The 27,587-nt window shown below is 43.5% G+C and overlaps 1 protein-coding gene across 4 annotated transcripts in view; it reads left to right on the top strand.

Moving 5' to 3' along the window:
- The window catches only part of COG2 (component of oligomeric golgi complex 2), a 42,208-nt gene that overhangs the window by 929 nt on the left and 13,692 nt on the right, over positions 1-27,587 (top strand). For all 4 annotated transcript variants that reach the window (XM_047759852.1, XM_047759855.1, XM_047759854.1 and 1 more), the window contains exons 2-10: positions 6,021-6,182; positions 7,582-7,647; positions 9,711-9,791; positions 11,902-12,005; positions 14,505-14,613; positions 15,874-16,053; positions 17,639-17,763; positions 21,679-21,805; positions 25,981-26,120. In XM_047759852.1, coding sequence (XP_047615808.1) covers positions 6,021-6,182; positions 7,582-7,647; positions 9,711-9,791; positions 11,902-12,005; positions 14,505-14,613; positions 15,874-16,053; positions 17,639-17,763; positions 21,679-21,805; positions 25,981-26,120 — 1,094 coding nt within the window. The remainder of the gene's footprint in view (positions 1-6,020; positions 6,183-7,581; positions 7,648-9,710; positions 9,792-11,901; positions 12,006-14,504; positions 14,614-15,873; positions 16,054-17,638; positions 17,764-21,678; positions 21,806-25,980; positions 26,121-27,587) is intronic.

The raw sequence follows: 27,587 nt of genomic DNA, 5'->3' as shown, positions 1-27,587 counted from the left end.
AATATATATTTATTTTGAATTTCTGAGGATGGGGATTTTAAAAAATTTTTGAAGTTATACTTGATTTACAGTGTTCTATCAATTGCAAAGTGACCAAGTCATACATATATGTCCATTCTTTTTCTCATATTGTCTTCCATCATCTTCCATCACAAGTGAGTGGTTATCGTTCCCTGTGCTATAACAGCAGGACCTCATTGCTTATCCATTCTAAATGTAATAGTTTGCATCTGCTAATCCCAAACTCAGGATGGGGATTTTTGATACCACTTGGTGGTTGATTTCAGTGTTAAAATGTTAAAAGTTTTGGCTCAGTAGACACCTAAACTTTTAGGCAAGTGAGTTTAAATCTCTTACTGTTTTTTCTTGATGACTTCAAGTTATGATCTGATTTCACTTTTTCTAGGTTAGTTAGCCTATCTCTTTTCGATACTTGCCTTCAGATCTCATTTCTGGTTTTAAAGTAATTACATCTGGATCCTCTCCAGTGTGGCCGTATCATTTTTAGTATGCAGGTCTGTCTGGACCCAGGAATAACACTTTTGTTCTTATACAGTGAAGTTTCTGCTAAATCCCTCTAATGAAGGGTGTAGCTTGAAAGGGAGTACAGAGTGAACTGTGTGTTCCAGGAACCTTTGTTCCGCCCCCTGGCTGAGCACTGTCCTGAAGCCAGGGTAGAAAAAGGGAACATGCTGGGGAACGACATGCTGAGGAGCAGCGCCTTGGAAGAAGAAAAGGCACAGGCAGAGATCAGGGGCCTTGTTCTGACTTCTGATTTCTGGAATCTCAGAAAACAGAGAGCTTGTCAACCTTTGGCCTTCTTCAAGGCTTCCTTCAGGCTCAGCACCAGCATTCCTTCTGACTCACTAGGCGCACCGTGTTTATTGCTCTGAGCTGACAGAATGCCTTTAGTCAAAGCAGCATCGGAAGGTAGATACCTCAAGATGTAAGTTCTAAAGTAGGAAACTGGGGAGATGGCTGGAATGGCAGCCGTTCCATATTCTTTCATGGCTCCTGGCCTCTTTCATGGCCTTTCATGGCTGACTGCTCTGCAGTCTATAGTGCTGATACATGTGACTTCACACGTAGTTGAAGAGCACACACACAACAGCTGTTCTGTGTTAAGTGGTGTTGATTTTCTAGGTGGGACCTGGAGAGAGAGGTGATTTGCAATTTGTGCTTCCTTCAAAGAGACATTTTATTTAATGAGTTTTAGTTTCCTGGCAGAGATGATGGGTGGAGAGCTTGCTCTCAGGTTATATTCCTACATCTGTGTTTCATTCAACATGTTTTATAACTGGGCAAGTTTTGTGCCTATGGGAAAGTTAGGGAATATCAGATTTGCATTAGGAGAGTTGAGATTACTTGAAATCCAGTCATTTGATTGGAAACTGTGTCTTTAATCTGCCAGACATGATGAGGACCTGTTAGGGCAGTGGAAGCGATTGCTCATTTTACAAGCAGGCCTTCATCGGCCACTTGCTTGGTGTCAGGCAGCAGTCTAGACATGATGGTACCACGATGGGTAAGGTACGGTTTTGACTCTTGAGCATGATGATAGGAAGACCAGGTATGCCGAGAAACCGCCCTTGGTCCAGAGGGTGGAAGGATGGCCAGGGTGAGACCGGAAGGTGGAGAGGCAAATGGGTGGGGCTGCAAGTTGTCGTATACTGCGGGGTTTGTGCTTGCTACCCTGTTCATTGTGGAGGTACAGTCAAGTTTAAAGCAGGAAATCACATGGTCTTATCTTGCATTGGAGCTGACTAGTGGCAGGAGGCTACTTAAAAGTGATTTCAGGAGTTCCCACTGTGATGTAAAGGGATCGGCAGTGTCTCTGCAGCACCAGGTTGCAGGTTTGATCCCCGGCCCAGCACAGTGGGTTAAGTATCCAGCTTTGCCGTAGCTGTGGTGTAGGTCGCAACTGTGGCTCAGATCTGATCCCTGGCTCAAGAACTCCACTTGCTGCAGGGTGGCCAAAAAAGAAAAAAGAAAAAGTGATTTTTGTGGTCCTAATGAGATCTAATGAGAAACACAAAGGAGGGGACAGGTTTGTGAAAGATGTAGGTGATTAAAAGATAGGAATGGCGGAAGGAGAATCACTTGGGGCAGAGGTGGCCGTGACATCATACTGTTAGCCTTGTCAACTTAAAAAAAAAGAACAAGCATCTTGGGGGGGGGGGGCAGTTGACAGCCAGCTAATAGGATGTACGATGTTGGCGGTAGGAGAGAAGGCAGCTGATAATAAGAAGAAGAACTTAGATGCATCTGCCTAGGAGTTCTGTGGAGATCATAGCTCCCCCCATCCCAGCATATGACACCGTCTCCTGCTTGGTAGAGAAAAATAGTGCTATGGAGTGGGAAGTCGTACATCTGGCTGCCAATAGCTCCTTTTTTGGGTTTGTACCCATTTTCTTTTCCTCTCCTTGCTGAAGAGGGGTTTTTCTTCCTGACATAATCCTTCAGCATGTGCTTGGAGTCCAGTTCCCTGTGCTGTCTCCACCCCTCCCCCCCCCAATTCCTCTCCTTCTCTGCTCCTTTCCACCGGCTTCCAAACACACTCCTGTTTTGGTCTCTTCCACTCGACCCCCCAGCCTCTAGCCCCTGTCCTGTCTCTCGCCTCCATATCACTCCAAATGCTCACGACTTGTCTTTACTTTCTCAGGTGCCCATTGATCACTTGTCTATCTTCCTTGGAGAAATGTCTGTTCAGATCCTTTGCTTGTTTTTTAATTGGGTTATTTGCCTTTTATTGTAGAGTTATGAGTTTTTTTATATTCTGAATGTTAGACCCTTGTCAGAGGATTTGCAAATATTTTCTCCCATTCAATCACAAGTTTTTATTTTTATCAAGTTCAGTTTATCTATTATTTTGATGCTTTTTTGTGTGTGTCTTATCTAAGAAACCACCGCTTAATCCAAGCTCTCACAGATTGTCACCTGTTTTCTTCTAAGAGTGTTATAGTCTTAGCTCTTCTAAGTCTTTTGATCCATTTGAGTTACATTTGTTTATATGGCATGCGGTTGGCATCCAAACGCATTCTCTTCACTGTAGTTGTTCTCTTAACATCAGACTTTTCTTTCCTCATTGAATGGTCTTGGCATCTTTGTAAATAAAGTCAGTTGACTGTAAGTGTAAGGGTTTTAGGTCCTTTCTTTGTTGCTGTTTAGTAAATCTATAATATAAAGGGAAACCATTTCTGGTAAATGTGTCAACTGTGATGTACCACTGTGATTGTGGGGAGGTTTTCTGTCACAGCAAAAGCTGCCCAGTGCAGTGTTCACAGATGATCTAAGTAGTTTAGTCTTGTGCTCGGCAGCATTTGTGCATCCAAGAAAAAGTATATGAATGGCAAATTGAGTACCAATATTACCTAGTAGCATTTGTTCACTAGAGTGGAGTTGTGTGCTTTAGAAATGCCAGTGTGAGGTTCAGACCTGAAATTCAGAACTTCAAAGAGTGAGTTCCTGAGGCAGGCAGAGTGCTCTGATGAGTAGTGAGGCCAGGATATCAGGCTGAGTCCTGCTCCGACGTTCCTTCTATGATGTGCTGTGTGATGATGAATGTGAGGTGTTGTCTGAGGTTTTCTCCAGGAGCAGACTGTCCAGGCTAATTCTGGCCCCAGGTCAGGATGCAGAGATTGTTTTTCACTAGGTTCCTGTGAAGTCATGGTTTGGTAAGAAATCTTATCTGACACTGTGAGAGCAAGCGTTTGGCGGATTCATTAAGAGAGTCAGTTTTAGGAGTTCCTGCTGTGGCACAGCAGGTTTAAGGTCCGGCATTCTAGGTTTAGGATCTCTGTGGAGGTGCCGGTTTACTACCTGGCCTGGCACAGTGGGTTAAGGATCCAGCATTGCCGCACCTGTGGCCCATATTCAGTGCCTGGCCCGGAAACTTCCATATGCTGTGGGTGTGGCCAAAAAAAAAAAAAGTCTGTTTTGAAAAGGAATGGTGCATATAGTCCTTAATGTTTTTGTTTTAAAACTGACGCATTTACATGTATTCTTCATTGATGTGGCACCAAACTCTTCTGCTGCTTAGATTTCTATATGGTCCTTTAAGTTGAATGAGAACCCTAAGGCATCTGCAGAGTCTGGTACAGAATCCTTAGAGATTCCCTCCCTTCCAGCTCCCCTCCCTGGTTCATGACCATCCCCTCCCCCCAGATATAATGCAGCAAAGATGTCTAATCAGTTTCTCAGTATCAGGTCCTTGCAAAGCATCTGCCTTAGCTTTCATGAAAACAGTTATCCTTTCACACTCATAATTTGTTGGTTTACCTAATATTTAATAAAATTATGTAATTTTAGTCATAAGTACAAGTGGGCTTAACAGATTTGGGAATCGGTCTGATTCTTGACTAAACAGCTCAGTTAGTAGCAAAGTCCTAGGTGCAGTAGATGTAACCTGCTGGCTCCACACGTGTGTGCCTACTGGGGCATCTGAATGTCACAGAGGGGAAGCAGAGCGTGGCAGTCTTTGGAAAGACTAGTGCTTAGAAACTGGCCTTGAAAGATTATGCACAAATTTATATGTGTTACCAGAAGATATTGAAGTTATATTTTTATGTGGGGAAAAGCAGCTTGGAAAAGATTGATTAAGATTCCGTGTGTGTGGGAGTTCCTGTCGTGGCGCAGCAGAAATGAATCTGACTAGGAACCATGAGGTTGCGGGTTCAACCCCTGGCCTCGTTCAGTGGGTTAAGGATCCAGCATTGCCATGAGCTTCGGTGTAGGTTGCAGACACAGCTCGGATCCCGAGTTGCTGTGGCTCTGGTGTAGGCCAGCAGCTGTAGCTCCAATTAGACCCCTAATCTGGAAACCTCCATATGCCGCAGATGCGGCCCTAAAAAGCCAAAAAAAAAAGAAAAGAAAAGAAAAGAAAAGATTCTGTGTGTGAGAGAGGGAGAGAGAGAGAGAGAGAGAGAACAAGAGAACACAGGCAAAGGTCTGGGGTTCTGATTCAAGATGGCGACGTAGGAGGATCCTGGATGGACCTCCTCCCACCGACACACCAAATCTACAGCTACGTATGGAACAGTTTCCTCTGGGGAAAAAACCAAACTAGCTGAGCAACTGCTCCCCATCTGGCAAGCAAGAAAAAACCCACATCAAAGTGGGCTGGAGAGGGTGAGACACAGTCTCTCCATCAACCCCACCCCCAGCTTGTTGACCCACAGGCAGGAGGAAATTCACATCCCCGCCAGCTTCTCCCTGAGGACAGAGGGTCTGAACTGCACCAAGCATCCCTTCTTTTTTTTTTTTTTTTTGGGCGTTTCTTGGGCTGCTCCCACGGGATATGGAGCTTCCCAGGCCAGGGGTCCAATTGGAGCTGTGGCCGCCAGCCTACACCACAGGCACAGCAACGCCAGATCCGAGCTGTGTCTGTGACCTACACCACAGCTCATGGCAACGCAGGATCCTTAACCCACTGACCAAGGCCAGGGATCGAACCTGAAACCTCATGGTTCCTAGTCGGATTCGTTAACCACTGAGCCACGATAGGAACTCGGAGCATCCCTTCTTTTAAGACCTGCACTTGAGAGGAGCTCATAGTCAGGGGCCTCTGTCTTGGCACCTGTGTGTCATGTGTACTTAAAAGCACTCTTGGAGTTCCCGTCGTGGTGCAGTGGTTAACGAATCCGACTAGGAACCATGAGGTTGCCGGTTCGGTCCCTGCCCTTGCTCAGTGGGTTAACGATCCGGCGTTGCCGTGAGCTGTGGTGTAGGTTGCAGACGCGGCTCGGATCCCGCGTTGCTATGGCTCTGGCGTAGGCCGGTGGCTACAGCTCCAATTCAACCCCTGGCCTGGGAACCTCCATATGCCGCGGGAGCGGCCCAAGAAATAGCAACAACAACAACAACAACAACAACAAAAAGACAAAAAAAAAAAAAAAGCACTCTTTGCCTATAGCCTCAGTTTTCAAATGAGTAAAATGGCATCTCTCTCATTCTTTCTTTCACCTTAGTTTTATATGTAAAATGTGATATCATTGTAGTCATTTTTTCTGTTTTATTCTCAGGAAGATTTCGACGTCGATCACTTTGTGTCCGACTGTCGGAAGCGTGTCCAGCTGGAGGAGCTGAGGGATGACCTGGAGCTGTACTATAAACTGCTGAAAACGGCCATGGTCGAGCTCATCAACAAGGACTATGCGGATTTTGTCAACCTCTCAACAAACCTGGTAAACCTGAAATCCACAGTTCCTACTAGTCAGTGTACACACACGCACACGCATGCACACACATTTTCTTTCTCATTCGTGTTTGTTCTTGAAAATGCTGAGTGATGTTTTTTAGAAAACTTTTAGGTGCTTTTCCCCCCAGAAACTTGAAGAGGACTAATGTTATTAATAAAAGAACTGAACTTTCTTGGTATACATTTTTTTTGTTTTTACTCATTTAAGACTGTCCTAGTTTGATTACTTTTTGAATTTGTTATTAAAGGGAGTTCCCGTTGTGGCTGATCAGTAATGAGCCTGACTACTATCCATAAGAATGTTGGTTGGATCCCCGGCCTCGCTCAGTGGGTTAAAGACCCAGAATTGCCATGAGCTGCAGTGTAGGTTGCAGACCAAGCTCGGATGTGGCATTCCTGTGGCTGTGGTGTAGGCCAGCAGCTACAGCTCCAATTGGACCCCTAGCCTGGGAACTTCCATATGCTGTGGGGTACAGCCCTAAAAAGACAAAAAGAAAAAAGAGAAGAAATAGTGGAAAGTAAAGGATAATAATACAGGAGTGGTTGTTTTTGTTAGTTGCTAAGTGACCAACATGAAATCTCATTGGTTTAGTCCAATTTGCAGTAGCGGATATCAACTGTTCTTACAGAAATCTTTAATTGACTTTCACTTCCATGTGTTAGCCAGAGATGGATTGAGGAAACATTGGCCAGTATTGATCTTCAGGAGGCCTGGTGTTTACGTAGTAGTGATTTGTAACTGAGTGGTTTCCATTTACTTGGTAAAGTTGTCTAGAAATGCTTGAGTTTTAATACTGGTAAAATAACTTTTTTTTAATATGTTATTTTGTTTTTAAATCTGTCCAAAAAGTAAAGAAAGTAGCCATCTCCATGGGAGTTTCAAGCTGCGTTAAAATTATGAGCCATATTTGCTTTTGGGAAATATACCACCAAGATAAATGTTACAGTAGGATTAAAAACCCTGAAAATTTATTTCCATTCTATTCAATTTGGATTTTTCTTGAGGGTTATAATAGTGCTTAGGAGAGCGGTAGCTCATCAGACTTTCACATCAACTGGTTGAATATCATAGAGGTAGCTATTTTTTCCTCTTAAAAATTTTAAAATACATTTGAAATTTCAGCCAAAGTCAAATAGTACGTAAGGAAGCTTCGATTTATTATGTCTTTCCTTATTTTTATAGTTTCATGTCTGTCAACATATTTTTCATATTCTGTGAGCAGTATTTACGGCAAAATAACAGAGATGTTCTTTATCCAGTTACTTGCACTGTATAATTGTACAGAAAGAATAACCTCGGTCTAGTACTGCTTTGATCAGCAAACAAGTACGTCACTGTTCCTCCTGCCTCTGATGTGTCTGTGCCAACATGTTTTTGCCTTTAGGTTGGCATGGACAAAGCCCTCAACCAGCTTTCTGTGCCTTTGGGACAGTTACGAGAAGAAGTTCTGGTAAGTCCCCAAATGATAGTAAACGATCTCCCTTAAAGCATGTTATACTTGTTTCTCTTCTCCAGGAAGAATTCCTGTAACTCGTTAGGTTGTCTGCATTGGTTTTTGTTGTTTTAATAGTCCATGATTATATTGTTCACCTTCTGAAACAGTGCAAAAGATTCTGTTTTTTGCATGTGCCCTTACAGCCTAAAAAACCTGTCTGTTTTAAAGCTGACAGATTCTCAGAGGGGACAGCTTTAAAGCGTCAGGGGAGGAGAAGAAGGGTATTTCAGAGTTTAGCTTGTTCATACCACCTGTAAGTAGTCTTCAGCTGAGAACAGGCTTATATTTAAAAAACTTGTAATTTTACAGATATTTTCCCAGACAATATTTGACATGTAGTTAGGCTCCCAGACCAGCCCACAAAATCTGTTTAACCTCTGATGAAGGAAAATGAAAACGTCCTGTAATGCCTAGTTCCTCTGAGAAAGCCTCTCTCTCCCATGGGAATAGGACTTTCTGCCCCTAAGCCATGAGGATGGGAAGTCCATCTGGATGAGGAGTGACGAGTTTGGCATCACCCCTGTCCCTCACCCCCAGTCTGTGTCTGGCCCCCCGACTTCTATCCTCCCTAGTTGGGGTGCACCTTTGTGACCCATGTATGTCATTGCTGGGCCATGCCAGCCTGTGTGCCTGGTGACCTCGCCCCCAAGACAGCGCCTGACACCCGAGAGGCTCTGTAGGTGACAAGGCCACACCAGGGTAGAGCCGAGGAAGATGCGGGAAGATGGAATGTGGTGCTGACAAGTCCAGAGGAGCAGTAGGCAGCAAAGAATTCATAAGAGAGATACATCTGAGCTGTACCTTGAACTAGCAGATACTTTGGAACATTTATGTCTTGTTGGAGTTGAGGAAAGCTCATTCGGCTCTCGTCCTTGGGATAGAAGAGAAAGGGGTCCTTCGGTCCGCTGTCGGATCCCACTGTGAGGCCCTTTCGCCCCTCTTCAGTGCACCCCGAGTCTTCCCGAGCTGCCAACCTGCCCCCTAAACTGCCTGGGCTGCCCTCACGCCCGCAGGCTCTGGTCCCACCTGGCCACTGCCTGCAGCTGATCCCCTTGCTTTTTCTGCCACTGTCTTTACAGCCACCTTTCTCCTAATCAGCCATAGACCTCACCTTCCTTTTTTTGTTTTGTTTTTTTTGTTTGTTTTGTTTTTTTGTTTTTTTCACCTTCCTTTTTGATCTCAACTGGTGAGGCTGCTCTGAGGTTCTAAGGTCACTGAGGGCTGAGTCTGGTTCTGTCTTCATTCGTCATTGTATCCTCCCTGGCTACCGGGATAGTGACATTTAGTAGACATTTCATAATGTTTATTGCACGGATTAATTCACCTTCCATGAAATATCTGTGATTAGTTTATCCCAGTCATGTCTATACCTTCTTGGCCCTAATTACTCGTACTTGGCTTATTAGCTTTTGGGAATGTGGCTCCACCTGTGACCTTAGCCTTTTCCTGGCCACCCTGTTCCTTACTTCTTGACTCCCACTGTCCCCAGAACAACATCTCACCATGATATGTCAGTGCGTGTACATTCTCCACTTCTCCAGAATGTGCAGTATCTAAAGTTCTTAATGAACCCCCCCCCCCATTTAATTCTGCTTCTCCTCTGAATGAAGGCTGCAGCGCACCCAGGTGCACGCCTCAGCGCCTGAGCTTCGAGCATCGAACTCAGACCGCCTGTCTTTTGTCTTCCAGCACCTGCCCTCCACCCTTCCAGCCCACACAGACCTTCAGAGTAGAGTTCAAGTCCCATCCCCTTTGCCAAACTCTCCCATCCTCTGACTCAGACAATTCTTTCTTTACTCTGACCACCTATGACGTTGATTGTATATGTATCATTATTCTTTAGGCCGTTACTCCTAAATCAGAAGCACCCTCAATAGCAGTTGTGTCCAGTATTTTGTTTTTGTTAATTTCTGTGTAATATTGGCCCATAAATAAGTTATGTGGAATTTAATTAAGTGTGTAAGTTTCATAATGTCACAAAACAATTTCTGCAATACATTTTCTTTATTCTTTTAAAGAGTCTCAGGTCATCCTTGAGTGAAGGAATTCGGGCAGTTGATGAACGAATGTCTAAACAAGAGGACATTAGGAAGAAAAAGGTATACCGGAGTGTCACCTGCTGCACATGGGCTCACAGTAGCGCCTAGGGGTTCAGGCACTTTGGTGCACATGGCCCGATCACCCCTCTCGATACCTTTGCAGGGAGGGAGTGTGGGATCTCTCCTTTTTTAATTAATTAATTTATTTATTTATATTTTGCTTTTTAGGGCCGCACCCGAGGCATATGGAGGTTCCCAGGCTAGGAGTCGAATCAGAGCTGCAGCTGTCGGCCTACGCCACAGCTACAGCAGTGCCAGATCCGAGTTTCGTCTGTGACCTACACCACAGCTCATGGCAACGCTGGATCCTTAACACACTGAGCGAGGCCAGGGATCAAACCCGCAACCTCATGGTTCCTAGTCGGATTCATTTCCGCTGCACCACGACGGGAACTCCGGGACTTCTCCTTTACATTTAGGCCTTGGTGGTTCGGTGAGACTCACGAAGGGCCGAGGTCTCCTCCCTTCTGAGCTGATTAAGGTCCTGTGAGTGAGAGGGTTTGGTAAAGTAATAGAAGTAAAGGACAGAACATTGCACTTTCTTCCTAGGACTGTAAATTATTCGTGGTCGTGTTAAAAATTTCAGAGAAACCTAGATTTCTTATGCTACATGCCAGCTAAAAGCCCTCCCTTCATGTCTTCTCATACTTTATAGTACTATGAACCTGTTTTTTTTTTTTTCCAGAGTTCTTTTGCATGTATATACTTACACTTGCAATGTCATGTTATCTGTTCGAAATAGTAAGACAGAATTTTAGAGGTACCCAAGTGAGTGGTCACAAAATTAAAATTCCTCATTTTTTTTCCAGAACGAGAAACAGTAGTAACTGACATCAGTGAAGCACTTTACAGTTTAACAAAAAGTAATAATGCCTCAGCCTGCCTATAAAGAGGATTCTGCTATTGTAGAGATTAGGGAGGAAGTGGACTTTCTAAAGCCAGCACTTCCAGTATCCTACTGCAGCGTTTCTTTTGTTTCTCCTGTTAATTGTACCTCTGCATGCACTGCTTGTACTTCTCATCAACCCTGTGTTCTAATTGAATTTCTTGACTTTAATGATCTAATGGCAGAGTTAGTATTAGGATTCAAGACTTCTAGTTGAAGCCTGGTGCTCTTTCCAGTGTTTTCTAAGTTTATTTATTAGCATATTTTTCAAAATCTCAAGGGAGAAAAGCCTATTTTAGAAACCTTCTGTTTAATCCTCCTTTTTAAATCTAAGCTTTTGTCCCAAGATTTCAAGAATGTAGTGCCTTTCTAGAAAGGATTGTAAGCTTCATGAGAGACAGGAATTCATTAATTATTTGTTTAAGGAATGACTTTGTATCTTTTTGCTCTTTCAGGGGTGGGGGTTTTATGTTTCTCAACCTCTTTGATAATATTTGTAGTGTAATAATGTCTTCAGTGAATTGATGCTTCGACATATAGGTGCGTCATATACATGTAAATTGAGAGGATAAAGATGATCATGAAACTAATGAGAAAAGGGTAACAAAATACATGTAGTGCCTGTTGAGAAGTTTGTGTAATATTGTGAAAAGAAAGAAGGAATAAAAGTACAGGAAATGAGAAAGCTTTTTTTTTTCTTTTCTTTCTTTCTTTTTTTAACTATGAACTTTCAATAGAGTATTGAAGAATGCTTGTTCTAGAAAGCCAAAATTAGGATTTGCTCTTGGAGTTCCTGTCATGGCTTAGCAGAAACAAATCTGACTAGTATACATGAGGACGCAGGTTCGATCCCTGGCCTCACTCAATGGGTTAATGATCTGCTGTTGCCGTGAATGGTGGTGTAGGTTGCAGACGTGGCTCGGATCTGGCATTGCTGTGGCTGTGGTGTAGGACAGTGGCTCAGCTACGATTCACCTGCTGGCCTGGGAACCTCCATGTGCCATGGCTGTAGCTCTTAAAAAAAGACTGGGGAAAAAAAAAAAAAAGATTTGCTTTCTTGGGAATTCAGTGTTATATAAAAATAGTCAAAATGTCAAGTGTACTGAATACTCTAAGTTCACTTTTGGCTTTGTATTTTCCTGCATTTAGAGTGGGGAAATAAGATAACTGAGAATAAAAATCATGATAACTTTTTTCTTTTTTGCTTAATTTTTATTTTTATAGATGTGTGTGTTGAGGCTTATACAGGTTATTCGATCAGTTGAGAAAATTGAAAAAATCTTAAATTCTCAAAATTGTAAAGAAACATCTGCACTAGAAGGAAGCAGGTAAGTAGTTTTTACTAAATATCACTTAAATTAATACCTCACACTCAGGCCTTTTTGTTTGTTTTTTTGTTGTTGTTGTTTGTTTGTTTGTTTAGTTTAAACTCATTTTTGAAAAAGAAGAAAATCCAAACCTGTGGTTTAGTGTTTTGAATGTAGCAGAGTGCATGAAATGGTGGCGTTTATAATAGGTCCTTTTGGAACCTTTGTGATTAGAGGCCACAGTTCCAGCACACCACCTTATAGGGAATCAGAAGGGTGTGCTTTTAGTGGAAGATTGATGTCTTTGGAATTGCATTACGTAAACACTGACAAGATCTTTGTCCATCTGCAAGGTGTAGAATAGCATTCATCTTTCTTAGGTTTGTTTAGACGTGCCCAGAGTATTGTGGCTGTTCATGTATCGTGTGCTAGCATTATATCATTAAGAAACAGCTTGAGAGGAGTTCCCTCTGTGGCTCAGGTTGCAGCTGGGACTCAGATTCGATCCCTGGCCCAGGAACTTCTATATGCCTCAGGTGCAGCCATAAAAAAAAAAAAAAGAAACAAACAACATAGGACACATTTTGTTAAAATTTATGGAACCTCAGCTCCCTGTGTCATCAGTAACATGAGGCTAACAGTCCACTGACAGGGTTGTCTGGCCGTTTTTGAGATGCTGCCAGCCTGTCCCTGGCATGTCATCAGCCCTCACACATCTAAATTGGGTCTAATGTGAGCTTTTCTCAGTCACATAGACAGCCATAACACTTTTCCATGAATAGTGCTGGATGACCTTCTGCAGGTCCAACCAGGCCAGGTGGAATATGTCTATACCAGAATCTTAGTTATACCACGGCAGCGTGTTGCATCTTAAGTTTAGGAATCAAAATTTTAGATCTGGAAGGGACCTTATGGGCAGTGTCATGTCATATAGATTAAGAAATGAGGGATCCAAAAATTAGCAAGTGAGTCTCCTGTCCTGGTTGCTACATCCCTTCAAAATCAAGATGTACAAACAGGTGGTCGGCACCCGCCATCTTTCTCTGTTCAGCCCCTTGTGCTTTGCCCTTACCTGAGCTGGTCAGCATGTCCGTGGTCATCCTTCGACCTGTCTGGTGGGCCTGTGTGTCTTGAGCTGCCCTGCATCACCCTAGCCCTCAGCAGCTCTGGTCAGCCTGTCCTTGCTGCCTGTCACCACACCTGCATCCCGGTTTTCTTTCCATTTTTGTCCATTCCTCCTCTGTACCTTTGATAGAAATCCTTCCTGATGTCTCTTGCTGTAATACTGTTTCTTTGTGATGTTCCGTCTTTAATGTAATAGACCTCGTGCTGTTTCTTGCCTACAGTCACCTTTGAGGACTTTTTAAACATTCAGATCAGCAGCTTGGAGCAGTCAAGAAGGGAAAACTAGGGCAGTGTAAGTGAATGGGAACTATATCATGCTTGTTAGGCCAGGAGACATTTAAATAATTTATAAGTTACAGGTCCACACGAGGTTGTTCAGGAAAGAGGGGTTAACCTTTTGAGTTGGTCTTGCTGGGGAATGGCTCTCCCTCTAACCTAGTTAGGATGTGGCACATCCAGGACTGGCCACCCTGCAGTGGGTGGCATTTCATCCCTCACTGACTGGTCATCATCAGGTGTAGGACGACTCAAGAGAAGCCCAGTGGATGTTTCAGGGCCTTTATGTTTTTCTTCTCTTGTTGTTTAGCTTCCTTTTGAGTGATAACGTTGCTTTAGAGAGTGTTTTGGGGGAAAGTGCATTTATTACTTTGTGGCAGATGCAGTGAATGTCCTTTCACTAGGACCCAGAGCATGCAGACCGACCACTCTTTTAGCTCTTTGATAAAAGTAGATGAAGAGTGCGTTTGACTTAATGGATTGCTGCTAGAGGGCCGGTTTTATTTTATCGAGGAGACAACAGTATTTGGTATTTTGGAAGTATTAGAGGTGTGGAAGTTCTCTTGTGGTGCAGCAGGTTAAGGATCCAACGTTGCTGCAGCTGTGGCCCAGATCAGATCACAACTGCAGCATGGGTTCAGTCCCTGGCCCGGGATCTTGCACGTGCCACAGGTGTGGCCAAAAAAAAGAAAATATTAGAAATGTTTGAGAGGATGGGAAAATGAGGCAGGTACTCAGGAGAAGAGGATTCAGGTGTAAATAATAGGATAGGGCAAGACAGAGACGTGGAAGGCCGCAAACGGGAGACCCTGGAGGAGGTAGTGGCCGTGTCGTACCCACACTGGCCTGGCCCAGCCCCTGCTTCTTGTCTGGACCCTACGGCTGAGACCAGACTGTGGCCCACTGTCCTGGAACAGGCTGTGCTTGTGACCTGTGAGAACTGATGGCACGAAGGATGCTTTAGCCTCCATCTTGTCACGGCGGGGGTGGGGGGGGGGAGGGGGGCAGGGAAGAGGCCTCGGAAAAACACAGTGGGTGCTAAAGCATCACCAGTGTTAATCATGTGTCCTCTCAGAAATTAAAAACCTTTGGAAATTAAATTTCTGTCGTCTCTACTAGCTCACTTTTGACTGGACAAATTTTGGAGAGAATTGCCACAGAATTTAACCAGTTACAGTTTCATGCTGTTCAAAGCAAAGGCATGCCTCTTTTGGACAAAATAAGACCAGTAAGTGTTGTTTCAGATTTGCACACTCTGATATATAGGCATTTGCTAAGTATCTTTGGTTTTACCCAGTACAGGCAGCTCTGATTGTATTGCGCTTCACAGGTACTGCACTTTTTACACAGTGAAGGTTGGTGACAACTCTGCATCCAGCAAGTCTGCCAGCCTGCCGGCTCCATTTTCCCACAGCATTTGCTCACTTTGACGCTGGTCATTTTCATAGTATTTCAAATCCACCAGCAGCAAAGTGATTACAGCTCACTTGAAGGCTCAGATGACAGCATTTGTTAGCAATAAAGTATTTTTGAATTATGGTAATTAAGGTATAGACCTTGGCTTTTTAGACATAATACTATTGCATACTTTTCTTTTTTCTTTTTACAGCCACACCTGTGGCATATGGAAACTCCCAGGCAGGCTGGGGGTCAAATCAGAGCCACAGCCACTGGCCTACACAGCAGCCACAGCAACACCAGATCCAAGCCACATCTTCGACTTGTGCCACAGTTTGCAGCAACACCAGATCCTTAACCCACTGAGTAAGGCCAGGGATGGAATCCACATCCTCTTGGATTCTACTTGGGTTCTTAACCTGCTGAACCACAATGGGAACTCCAGGCATAATGCCGTTGCACACTTAATGTGCTGCAGCATAGTGTAAACATAACCATTTTATGCACCGAGAAACTCCCAAAGCCCGTGAATCATTTTGTGGTGGTCTTAGACACACCCGAAGTATCTTCAAGCGTGCCTCTGATGCCTCGGATCATTGGTGATCTACAGGATTTCTGAAGCTAGCTTAGACTTTTTTCTTTCAGTTTTTGGGGTGTTCTTTTTTTTTTTTTTTGGACCCCTGCCTCCTACGTGTCACACTTTGTTGATTTTGTGTAAAGATCACAGGCATATTCTCTGAATTATAAGAGTAAAATTCTAAATTTCATGTAACTTAACACACTCTGTGATATAGTCAGAGTTAATTTATGCAAAGCTCTTGATTGGGCTTTAGATGCATGATTCTGTAGTTCAAGAAGACAGTAACTTTTTTCTCATTCTGCACTTCCATCTAAATCCCCCTTTGATATAATAAAGGCTGACTTTTAACGAGATTGTGGGGAGGAAGAGAGAGTCATTGTTACTCTGCAGAGAGTGTTAATATTTTACTTTTCATATATTACCTTCGTTGGCATGAGAGATTTGTTATGTATATATTTGAGTCTCTAGACGTTATTCCAGCCGGATCTTTCTGACTTGTTTTTCTTGCAGCGTATAGCTGGCATCACGGCCATGCTGCAGCAGTCCCTGGAAGGCCTCTTGTTAGAAGGGCTTCGGACCTCCAACGTGGATATAATCCGGCACTGCTTGCGGACTTATGCCACGATTGACAAGACACGGGATGCTGAGGCGCTGGTTGGTCAAGTCCTGGTGAAACCATACATGGATGAGGTCTGTGTACCCTGGGGCCTTCCTTCAGCAGATACTTAGAGAGAGAGCCTCTCCCCTGACTAGGATGGATCAGAGGTCCTTCTGTAAAGATTCTCATAGTTACTGCTGTGACAGTTGGGAGAAAGGGTGGGTCACTGGTGCTTACAACCAGCACTCGGAGTCAGGCACCCTCTGCAGTATTTTCTAGTGATGCTGGAGCCCAGGGACCATTTTAATTTAGCGGAGGGAGGGTCTTGCTGAGGGAGAAGGTATGTAGCAAAACATTTTTAGGTCAGTTTTGTGGCATATAAATTTTATGTCGATAACATTGGTTAAAACCCATTTTTGGACTACTGGCCCAGTGGGTGGCATAGTACAGTTGAGCAGATGCTAACACCACTGAGCATGGCAGGTCTGCACAGAGGGCCGTCTTCACAGAAGAGACATGGCCTAAGTCTCGAGAAGCACTGAGGAGTTTGCAGGCCAGGAGGGTGGAGGAAGGGAGCATTCGCAGGCGAGACACCTGCACAGGCAGGTGAGCAGAGGAAAACCTTTAGGGCAAAGCCCAAATGTCCATACTTCACAGACCATGATACAGGTACAGTTTGGGAAGGAAGCATATTCCACCTTTGAGCAGCCGGAACGTAGGTTTACTCTGCGAATTAGGTGGCAGTGCTCCACCTTTTCTGACACACAAAGATGCTCTGTCTGCCAGCTCTATCTGGTCCAAACTGGTAGAATCACAGGCCCATCCTCGGTGTTGGCAGACTTCAGTCTCTTGTCACCTGTGGCTGCCCTTTCTGTCCAGTAGGTACAAAGCCCTCTGCTCACCGTGACTTTGGGATGAAAAGTCTCCTGTTCCTGAATGTGGAAAATTGAATCTCATTGATAAAAATGAAACCTAAGAATTAATTTCAGTAATCCTGTCGGCTTTATTAAGATTCCTAAAAATAAATGTTCTGTTAGTTCCCTCTGTTGGTATTCCATTCTGTTTTATAGCTGTCTCCACAGGGGTGGGAAAGATAGATTACCTGCATTATTTCTTTATCAGGAAGTGAAAATGGTTACTGATTTATGCCTTCGTTTTTTCATTGAACTGACCTAATGTGCTAAATTAAAGAAACCTTTGAAGTCTGAGTGGCATGGTAAACAAGCCATGGCCACATTTTAATTTTATTTAAAGTCATACGCTTTTCTCGCTCACCTCTTGACTCTCAACCTGAATGCAAAAGATAAAATAATAAAGTAAAATAAAATGTACTTTCTCCCATTGTTCTTTCTCAACTTCCCCTCATCTGAATGCTGGTAGAAGACAAGGCCAAGGTGAAGGCGGTGAGGCGCTGTTGTCCCAGGGAGTCCTCGTTTTAGCTCACTGTCCAGCTCAGGAGGGAAGTGGGTGAATGTGCCTGGCCTTGGGCCAGTCTCTGTCACCAGCCTGTGTCGCCCCCAATCCCAGAACTAGTTCTGAGTGTGGCGAGTCCTCTTAGAAGTTGTGTCAGCTGGGGAGGTGGGGCCCGAGGAAGCACATGTTACAGGTTTTATCTGATTGTTTCTCTGGAGTATTCAGTTCAGACTTCTCTTTTTAAAAATCATATTCTTTTAACAGGTGATTACAGAGCAGATTGTTGATACGAATCTGAGTGGCCTCCAGCTCATGTATCATAAGCTCCTGGAGTTTGTGCCCCACCACTGCCGCCTTCTTCGCGAGGTCACGGGAGGAGCCATCTCAAGGTAGTTGAACTGCTGGGCTTCGAACCTGCTGCAGGCAGGGCTGCACCTGGTAACTGCTCCCGCACTGCTGATCATCGCTGTCCTGTGCAGACCGGGTTTGGGTGTTAGCATGGCGCTCTGAGGGGGGTGTGGGTCCCTGGTCTTGTCTTAAGGGAATGAAGCCGAGGTGGAGAGTCTATCTCTCTGAACCTATAGCCCATGCTTTTCCTTTCTCCATACTCTTTCCCCTAAATCGGGCTTGAAATAAACATTGGTTTCCTTCCAGTATTCTGATGTCATGATCTCTTTATAAATAACAATTCAGTTTAATTCAACAGGTTGTGTACTAATTATGATTAAAGTCATCTTCAGTTTTTCCTCCTTTTGCCTGCTCCATACTTTTCAGTTCTGTTTGTTTCATACTTATGCCACTACCTTTCACCATTGCCACTGTCTCAGTCTGGGCTGTTGTGTCTTTAGTCCAGAATAACAGGATCTCTCCTCCAGTCTCCCTGCTACCCACCCACCCCCGTCCCCAGTCCATCTTTGGGCTTTCACATCTGAGATTCAGGAATCACCTTCCTCCTGAGTTTTTGGTGGCTTCTCACTGCCCTCAGAGAAATCAGGCTTCTTGATGCATCCTTCAGGGCCCTCTGTGCACCAGCCCCAGTCACCCTCCAGTGTGGAGCCTCCTTTATGAGCACATGGTCACAGTGCCCTCCCCAGCACATACCACCTGTGTCTGTGTTTTGCCTGGTGGTCCCCGCCTATCCCGTTCCCTCTGTCTTTCTGTTGACCTGTCTCTCCGCAGGAAGCCCCAGCTCAGATGCCGCTTCCTTCAAGAGACCATCTTTTATCCTGACATCGGTGTCAGCCCTGCTCTCTGCATGTCCCCGCATGCTGCTCTTCCTTCTGTCGAGGACGACCTTCCATCCTAGCAGCATGCTTCCCTCCTGCATAGCTCCCACCTCCCCTCCTGGCGCAGTGTCTTGAAGACAGAACCTGCTCAGTGTCCACAGAATGAAAGAACTAAACCATTTATAGTGTTAGAAAGGTCCCTATCTTCACGGAATAAGCATAATATTTGATCTTGAACTTTTGTTCTTTGAAAAGGTAAAAACCTGGGGTAGAGATGTGCTCCTTGACCTGTGAAGTACCCTCTGTTTCCATTACATGATTTCCGATGAAGCCTTGTTTGGCCACTTTTGTTTGGTAATCATGGAGATTTAGTTGGATTGGGATTGGGATTGGGAGTTTGGTAGGTGTCATGATGTAAAATCAAAGAAGCCACGTTTAGGGAATGACCAGATATTAGATTTGACAGGGCTGGCCTTGGTCCTGAAATGTCAAGCTTCGGAGCCGTGCACGTTCTTTGCCACAGGTTTCGGTGTGGCAGAACTCCTGTCGAGACCTCGGGGATTTAAGGCTCTAGATTGCACCTTGGCGGGTCACCTGCATTCACATCAGGCCCTGTCGCCCTGCTGCCCCTGACCTTCCTGTGCTCAGCCTCTGCTTTCTGGTACCTTTCATAACTGGTAGCATCATGACATTCAGGATTTACCCTCCAAGGAACAGGGACTCAGTTTTCTTAGTGTTAATCTCCCAGATTTAAACTTTCTCTTTGGGGCTTTAATTAGATGTTTACTTTGGGAATGAGGTAATCTTGTCATACAGTGTTGCTTATATTATGTGCATCTGCATTTTAAAATCCTCAGTTTTGTTCTTTTTTCTTCTGATACCTTAGTGGAGGTGGTTCTTACGATGATTAAAAGTATATGAGAGGGAGTTCCCGTTGTGGCTCAGCAGTAACGAACCCCGCTAGTATCCATGAGGATCTGGGTTTGATCCCTGTGCTTGCTCAGTGAGTTAAGGATCCAGCGGTGAGCTGTGGTGTAGGTTGCAAATTCGGCTCAAATATGCCATTGCTGTGGCTGTGACTGGCAGCTATAGCTCTGATTTGACCCCTAGCCTGCGAACTTCGGTATGTGGTAGGTGCAGCCCTAAAAAGACAAAAAAAAAAGTGTATGAGGGAGTTCCTGGTTGCTCAGTGGGCTAAAGATCTGGTGTTGTCTCTGCTGTGGTGTGGGTTGGATTCCTGGCCTGGCAATTTCCGTGCGCCACAGGCGTGCCCCCGCCCCATCCTCAAAAAGTACATGATATGACGCCTAGAATTGCGTGTGCAGGACATAGGCGTCTTCTTTACTCTCCTACAACCCTCCTCCAACCCCGCCAGTGATTTCTCATCAGTACTTAACTAGAGTAAGATTATCTGGTAGCTCTTACTGGACAGTAAAGCATAGCTTCCTTAATAAGCTGCCTGTCTTGATAGTTTTTGCTGAGCAGGAACATTGTGAAAACTTCTTACCGTTTAATACTTATCAATGTTATATGTCAGTTTATCATCACAACTTAGCTACACAAACCTCTGTTTTAGGAAAACAAGACCGTATATTGAATTGATGACCTTTTTTCAAGAAAATTATCTTAAAGCGTTATTACTCAGTCATCTGGCAATCAAAGTGGGTAGATCAGAGAGATCTAGTGTTGCCCAGAAGGTATTTCAGGTCTTCAAGTTCAAAAGAGACTTAAGGAATCTACCCAATTTCTCTATGTATTCATGTATCCAGCCATTACTGACACAGCACTTTCACATGCTGGGCACCATCCTAAATGCTTTGCAGGTATTAATCCGTGTAATGACCCTGTCAGGTGGGTATCTTCATCCTCGTTTTCTTCCCTGGCCGTAGCAGACGTCTCACTGGAGACAAGTTGGAGCCACCCACGGCCTCTCCTCCACCAGACCCGGCGCCCTCTTAGCTCCCCCAGAGGGAAGCGGGAGCTGTCCTGCCACCACCTTGGAGCTGCCCTGTGAGGAGTCGTCCACCTCTTTGCCCTGTGTTTTCATCGGGTGCCAAGGGCGAAGCCAGTTTCCGGAAGAATCCCTCCCGAGTGGGCCCTTCCCTACCTCCCACAGCCGTCCAAACACTCTGACTTGGGCTCCTCTTCATTCTGTGGCTGCTGGGGGTGACGGCCACTGAGGGTGCCCTGTTCCAGCAGCAGGAAGCCAAGGGACTGGGGCAGGGGAGTGAAGGTGATGTCACCACCTCCCAGGGCATAAGGGTGCTGTCCTGGCAAGACAAGGGCACCAGGGGTGGCTGCAAAGCCTGTGCAGCTGTGGGTGCCAGCGATGGTGAGCCTTGAATTCAGGCCTCCCCATTTAAAGAGGGAGAACCCAAAACTTGGAGAAGTGAAGTGACCCAGGCTTGAACTTGGGCACTCGGCTCCTGGATGTATGCTCCGACCAAAGTGTTGTCCCTTCTATGTCTGTGAGTGAGAGATCCAAATTCCAGCCTTCTTGCTAAAAAATCCAAAATAAAGCATGCACACACACACAAAATGAATGCTAATCAGTTTTTTTATATCAAGCGTTGTGATTTTTACATGGAATCATCAGAATTTTAGCACTGAAAGTACTCTTAGAGCTTCATCACAGGCTGTTAGTCATTGGTAAAGTAGCTGATTTACAGTGTTTTCGAGTTGAGTGGTGTAAGCATGAATACAGAAATGGCTTTTGCTGTTCATTAGACTGCTTTTTCAAGAAAAAGCCTATGCATTTTAGGGGAAAAGCTTTGCCAAGGCAAGTCAGTGTAGTAGTTTTCCATTGCGCTTGACCCCAGCCTGTCTGCTGTGAGATAGATGTAGGAGTCAGGACACGAGGATGGTCAGGTTCAAGGAGAGACTGAGATCAAGGAGTGAAATAGAAGTTTGGGTCTAAAAACAAACTAATTGACATGTAATAGTTTTATTTCTTTTAAGGTTGAAATAAATTTTAGGCTGAGGATCTTTTATTTCAATGAAAGCATCACAATGGCATTTTGCTTATGGCAAATAGAAGATTATAGTGTATTTGACTGAAAATTTTCTCTTATCTTACAGTGAAAAAGGCAATACTGTTCCCGGATATGATTTTTTGGTGAATTCTGTCTGGCCAGAAATAGTACGAGGATTAGAAGAAAAATTGCCCTCACTTTTTAATCCTGGGAATCCTGATACATTTCACCAGGTAACTTTTCCTCCTTCCTCTTGATTCTTAAAGATGTTAACCTGAGGCTTTAGGATAATCATGTTCTCTTCTGTACGGTCTTGGATCTGTGGTTTATTAGAAATCAAAATGTGAGTTGCCGAGCAAGCGTTCGCCTTAAAATACACACATTGTTTTATCCAAATCATAGTCTGATACTCTTCTGCTCAGTACACACTTTGCTCAGCCTCTTGGTGCCTTAGTTTTAGAGTGTAAAGTAAAATTCAGTCTGGACACAATTGTGACTACATGTGTATATTAATTTTTTTTAATTTGAAAAAAGATCCTGGAGTTCCATCTGTGGCACAGTGGGTTAAGACTGACTGCAGCTGCTTAGGTCGCTGCAAAGGTACAGGTTCAGTCCCCGGTCCTGTGTTGCCACAGTGAGGCTCAGATTGTAGCCACGGCTCGGATTCAGTCCCTGGCCTGAGGATTTCCATGTGTAGCAAGTGTGGCCATAAATAAATATGTGTGTGTGTGTGTGTGTATACATATATATGTAATATATATTTAAATATATATATATATAATCCTAAGGATCATTAAAAACAACTCTCTTTGCTACTGTTATCCATGAAAAATTAAGTTTGTAGATCTCTACTATATCATTTTGAAGGAAAGTAAGAAGTGTTGATTGGATTTTAAAATGCAATATATATGGGAGTTCCCGTCGTGGCTCAGCATTAACAAACCCGACTAGGATCCTTGAGGCTGTAGGTTTGATCCCTGGCCTCACTCAGTGGGTTAAGGATCCGGCATTGCCGTGAGCTGTGGTGTAAGTCACAAACTCGGCTCAGATCCCATGTTGCTGTGGCTGTGGCATAGGCTAGCAGGTGCAGCTCTGATTCGACCCCTAGCCTGGGAAATTCTGTATGCTGCAGATGCTGCCCTAAAAAGCAAAAAATAAAATGCAGACTATAATGTGTATGTAATTTCAAAGATTAGGAGGTCTTCATATTTACTTTAAAAAATCATGTTATTTAAACAACATCAAGGTTGATATTTTGAAAGTAAATTCATATGTTAACTTTCCATTGTACCACTTTTTAAAGACAGTAGGTAGTGTCCTGGTGAAGAGTGGAGGTTCGCGGCCAAGTGACCTGGTCTGCGCCCAGCTCTCCTGCTCGTTAGCCACTTTGCTCAGCCTCTTGGTGCTTTTCCTCCTCCTGCCCTGGATTTTGATTTTTTGGTTTTTGATTTTTTTCTTTTTATTCAACATGATGATCTTTGTCTTTTGATTAGGTAAATAGATTTTCAATGATTGTAGTACATTGGGTCTTTTTTTGTTCTCCCAGTGTCCCATTTTTCTCCCCTCTTTTCCTTTCTCCCCTCTTCTTCTTTCCTTTTCCACCTTCTTTATATTTTAGACTTTCGGGGATTTGTTTTCCTCATTTATTCTCTGTTTTTCCCTCTATTAATTTGGAAATTCTGCCCTTTATTTCTTTGTGTATTAAGTAACCTTAGTGGTTCCTCAACAGAATCTAAAGTTCACTGGTGCCTAAGCCTCTCAAACAGCACACGAATCTTAGAGCATTTTGATGCCAGTCACATCATGTTATAAATATATTATTGTGTCCGGGATCTCATTTCTATTTTTATTTTTTTTAACCCCCCAAATTGGGCATTATTCTCATTGTTTTACATGATCATCATTTTCTTAGAATTATTCCACATATTTATCATATCCTTTGCTTTCTGTTTGTTCTTGGATGTTAGCCCTTCTTTTTTGGATCATTTTCCTTCCTGAAATTCATCTGTTAGAAGACTTTGGTGAGGTTCTGTCAATAATAAATTTCATTTTTTTTTTAATAATAAACCCACAGTTTGTACTTGTCTGAAAAAAACCTTATTGTTTTTGTGTTTGAAAGGTAGTTTTGCTGGAAATAGAATTCTCTGCACTTTGAACACTGTCTCTTGACTTCTGCTATGAAATTAGTTGTTGCTCTTGTTTCTTTGTAGTTATAATGCCTTTTCCCCCGGCTTCTCATAAGACTGCTGTAACCTTGATGTGCTGTTTCATTATGATCTATCTAGTGATGAGCTTCTTTTTTATTTACTGTGTTTAGGATTTGTTGGGTTTCCTGAATCTGAGAATTGGTGTTTCTTATCTGTTCTGTATCATTTTTATTCATTATCTCTTCAACTGTGCTTCTGTCTATTCCTTTATTATTTTTTCTTCTAGAATTCTTGATTAGACTTCACTTTATCCTTGTGTTTCATAAATTCATCTTTTTATTTTTCATTTCTTTGTGCTGCATTCTGGATAATTTCTTGGGGCCTTTCTTCTGTTTCACTAATTCCTTCTTCAGTTGTGTCTAAACTCTTTTTCACCTATTTTTAATTCTAATTATCCTTATTTTCATTTCTAGAAGCTCTGTTTACCTCTGTTTCTAATTCTGCTTGGTCACTTTGCTTGTTTTTTAAAGTGTAGAGAGGCACAAAGTGAGTGTGGTAAGCCTGGGGCCTGGTAGACTTCAAAACCGAGATGAGGACAAATTTGGAGCTTGACTGTTCAGGAAGTACCACTTATCTGTTCTCTTGGCTAATTGTCCCGTGTTCCAGTACGTTGAACAATGTGATTAAGTAATATCATATTCAATAAATTGTGTGATGATGACTTTAGAATAAAAAAGGAGGGCTTTTAAAAATAGATACCATAAGCACAATGAAATAACGAATTGCATTAGCAATTTAGGACTTTTTACATTTCTCTTTAGAGAATCGTATTGATTATGTTAGAAGATTTCCCACCTCAGAAATGAAGCTTTCTGATAAAATGTTGACTTTAGAATTCTAAACTAGGGAGTTTCTGTCATGGCTCAGTGGTTAACAAATCTGACTAAGAACCATGAAGTTGTGAGTTCGATCCCTGGCCTCGCTCAGTGGGTTAAGGAGCCAGTGTTGCTGTGGTTGCAGTGGAGGCTGGCGGCTACAGCTCCAATTAGACCCCTAGCCTGGGAACCTCCATATGCCACTGGTGTGCCTTAGAAAAAGACCAAAAGAAAAGAAAAAGAAAGTAAGAAAAGAAAAAGTCATTTTAAAAAAAAGGAATTCTAAACTAATACTTAATGTTTGTGGGTACGCTTCTTGCAAGAAAAGCTTTCAGCTTCCGTGGGACATGTTTTTGTGAAGAGGGAAATATTTTTGTGTTCCTCTAACATCCCTTATATGCAGATGTATAGTTTTATCCCAAAAGGGATGCGTAATACTTTTCTTTGTCTCACTTCCGCACATCTAGACCACACAGGGAATTCAGTTAAGTATTGCTCAAAACGAGTTAAAATTGACACTTGTAGTAGTGTTTACTTCATTAAAATTCCCTCTGAAGCACAGACATCATCCTATTTAGGTGACTGGTCTGGGGATCCCGAATTGAGTCCATCTGAAATGAGGAGTGCATGGAGAGTCCCACAGTGTTCTCTCTACAGCCTGGGGCTTGGGGAGTAGAGCCCCCACCAGAGGAAGGTGCAGCTGCAGTTTTGCACAGCTGACTGGTGAGGGTTCTCTTCCCTCTATTTCCTAGCGTTGTCCTTGGATAAATGCCCTCTGAGGCTAAACAGAAGAGGAAACGTCATCTGTAAAATGGGGGTTGGTAGTAGTTGTTCCCTGGTGGGGTAGTTTTCTGAGTTAGATTAAATACAGTCTTAGGCCGAGTGTGGATGTTGAATGTTAGGTGAAGTTCACTGCTGCTCCTAAGGCTGTTGTTAGATTCCCGTCAGTCTCATGCTGTCTCACCTATAAAAATGACAGAATTATGCACATGGTTAAGTCTTTCTTTCCTTTTTAAAGTTTCTCCTTCTTCTGGAGGGGCAGTGGAGCTTCTACCACTTCAACTGCCATCTTTTCCGATTCCCGTGGACTGGGCCAGGGTGGCCTAGAGGACAGGCAAGAGCTGTCACAGGGCCCTGGACTTAACAGTGCCTGGGGTCTCCTGGTGAGCTTGCTGCTGAAGACCTTGAACACGGCACGAACTGCCGTGGGCAACTTGACCTTGAGGTGGGGACATTGGAAAGAAGCCCCCCAAGGACCCCATCAGCTCTAGAAACTATGATTCTGTGTGTTGACCTTTATCTCATTGATTACAGTTTTCAGCATATGCTCCCAGCTCGGATTAGTTCACTTACAATGAAAATTCCACCTGTTTGTTCTTATTTTAGAAATATACCATAAGTATGGATTTTGTAAGAAACTTTGAGCGGCAATGTGGATCACAGGCCAGTGTAAAAAGATTAAGAGCACATCCTGCCTATCACAGCTTCAATAATAAGTGGAACTTGCCTGTTTATTTTCAAATAAGGTCAGTAATTAACTCCCCCCCCCCGCCCCCTTCTAAAATAGAATTCAAATGCCAGTTAAGGATGTTGCCTCCAACTAACAGCCCCTTCCTCGCGATCATAATTCTGTCCCTTGGGAGACAAAATTTTCAGTGGGGAAGCACAAGAAGTATCACGGCTGCCAGTGATGTGGCTTGTCATTAGTGAGCTGAGAACACTGGGCTCAGCATGAGTCAGACCAGGCCCGGCCTCATTCCCATTCATTGTGAAGAGGCAGAGGGGAGGGCTCCTTAGCAGTTCTGTCTCCGTTTTCCTCTGTCAGTCACCCGCTTCAAACAGTGGACCCATCCTACATCTGTCATTGTGCTTGTCTATAACATGTTTATCCTCAGGGAGTCAGGAGAAGCATGCTCTTAAAGTATTCTTTGTCACTGATTCCATCATCAGTGTAAAGAATTCTCGTTATTTATTTTGGCTTCCTTTATAATCTCCGTGACATTTTTTTCTATTTTGGAAAACGGTGACACTTTTCTTCCAAAGTAGTATCACCTATGTCAATAAGTGGTTATCTAGACACTGGGGGAAATTTAGGATTCATTCTTAGCAACATACGCTCGGCAGAAAAACAGATGATGACAGCCATTTTGCAGATTCTCCTCAGTGACATCACGGTGAGAGTGACATTAACTAGAGTATTTTAGTTAGAATGCTCTTTAAGGAATCGTAGGTTTTTTGTTTAAATTGCTGGAAGCCTTCATTAATTATGATGCAGTTCTTCCCTGGGGCTCTGTGGAAAAATTAAGGAGAATTAGAAACCTTGATTGTAATTGCTTGCCGTGATTGAGAATGTGTGTAATCATCTTTTGATGGTGAAATCGCAGTTGTCAGAATGTTTGTAAGGTGCCTTTTCATAACGCAATACTGGGTTTTATGCTTCCTTTTTCTTTCTTTTCTTTTTTTTTTTTGTCTTTTTAGGGTAGCACCTGAGGCATATGGAGGTTCCCAGGCTAGGGGTCAAATTGGAGTTATAGCTGCCAGCCTACACCACAGCTCACGGCAACGCCAGATCCTTAACCCACTGAGTGAGGCCAGATATTGAACCTGCGTCCTCAGGGATGCTAGTCAGATTCATTTCAGCTGAGCCACAATGGGAACTCCTTATGCTTCCTTTTTCAAAGTTTACATTGTCATGTGGGTTGTCTTTCAGCAGGAAATTAGTGATTGTTCATTTAAGGTACCCATAGGCAGCATGGGAAGTAAATGTTGTATGATGGTGAATATGAATTAGGTCAAGAAGCTGTTGTGATTCATGAGCGGAATTTAAAATGGTGACGAGCGTTGCTGTAGCTCTGGCGTAGGCCAGCGGTTACAGCTCCGATTCGACCCCTAGCCTGGGAACCTCCATATGCCGTGGGAGCGGCCCAAAGAAGTAGCAAAAAATAATAATAATAATAATAAATTTAAAAAATTAAAAAAATAAATAAATAAAA

This window comes from Phacochoerus africanus, chromosome 15 (genome assembly GCF_016906955.1).
Source record: "Phacochoerus africanus isolate WHEZ1 chromosome 15, ROS_Pafr_v1, whole genome shotgun sequence".
NCBI classification, from domain to species: Eukaryota; Metazoa; Chordata; class Mammalia; order Artiodactyla; family Suidae; genus Phacochoerus; species Phacochoerus africanus.
This window is presented reverse-complemented; position numbering and strand designations above follow the sequence as displayed.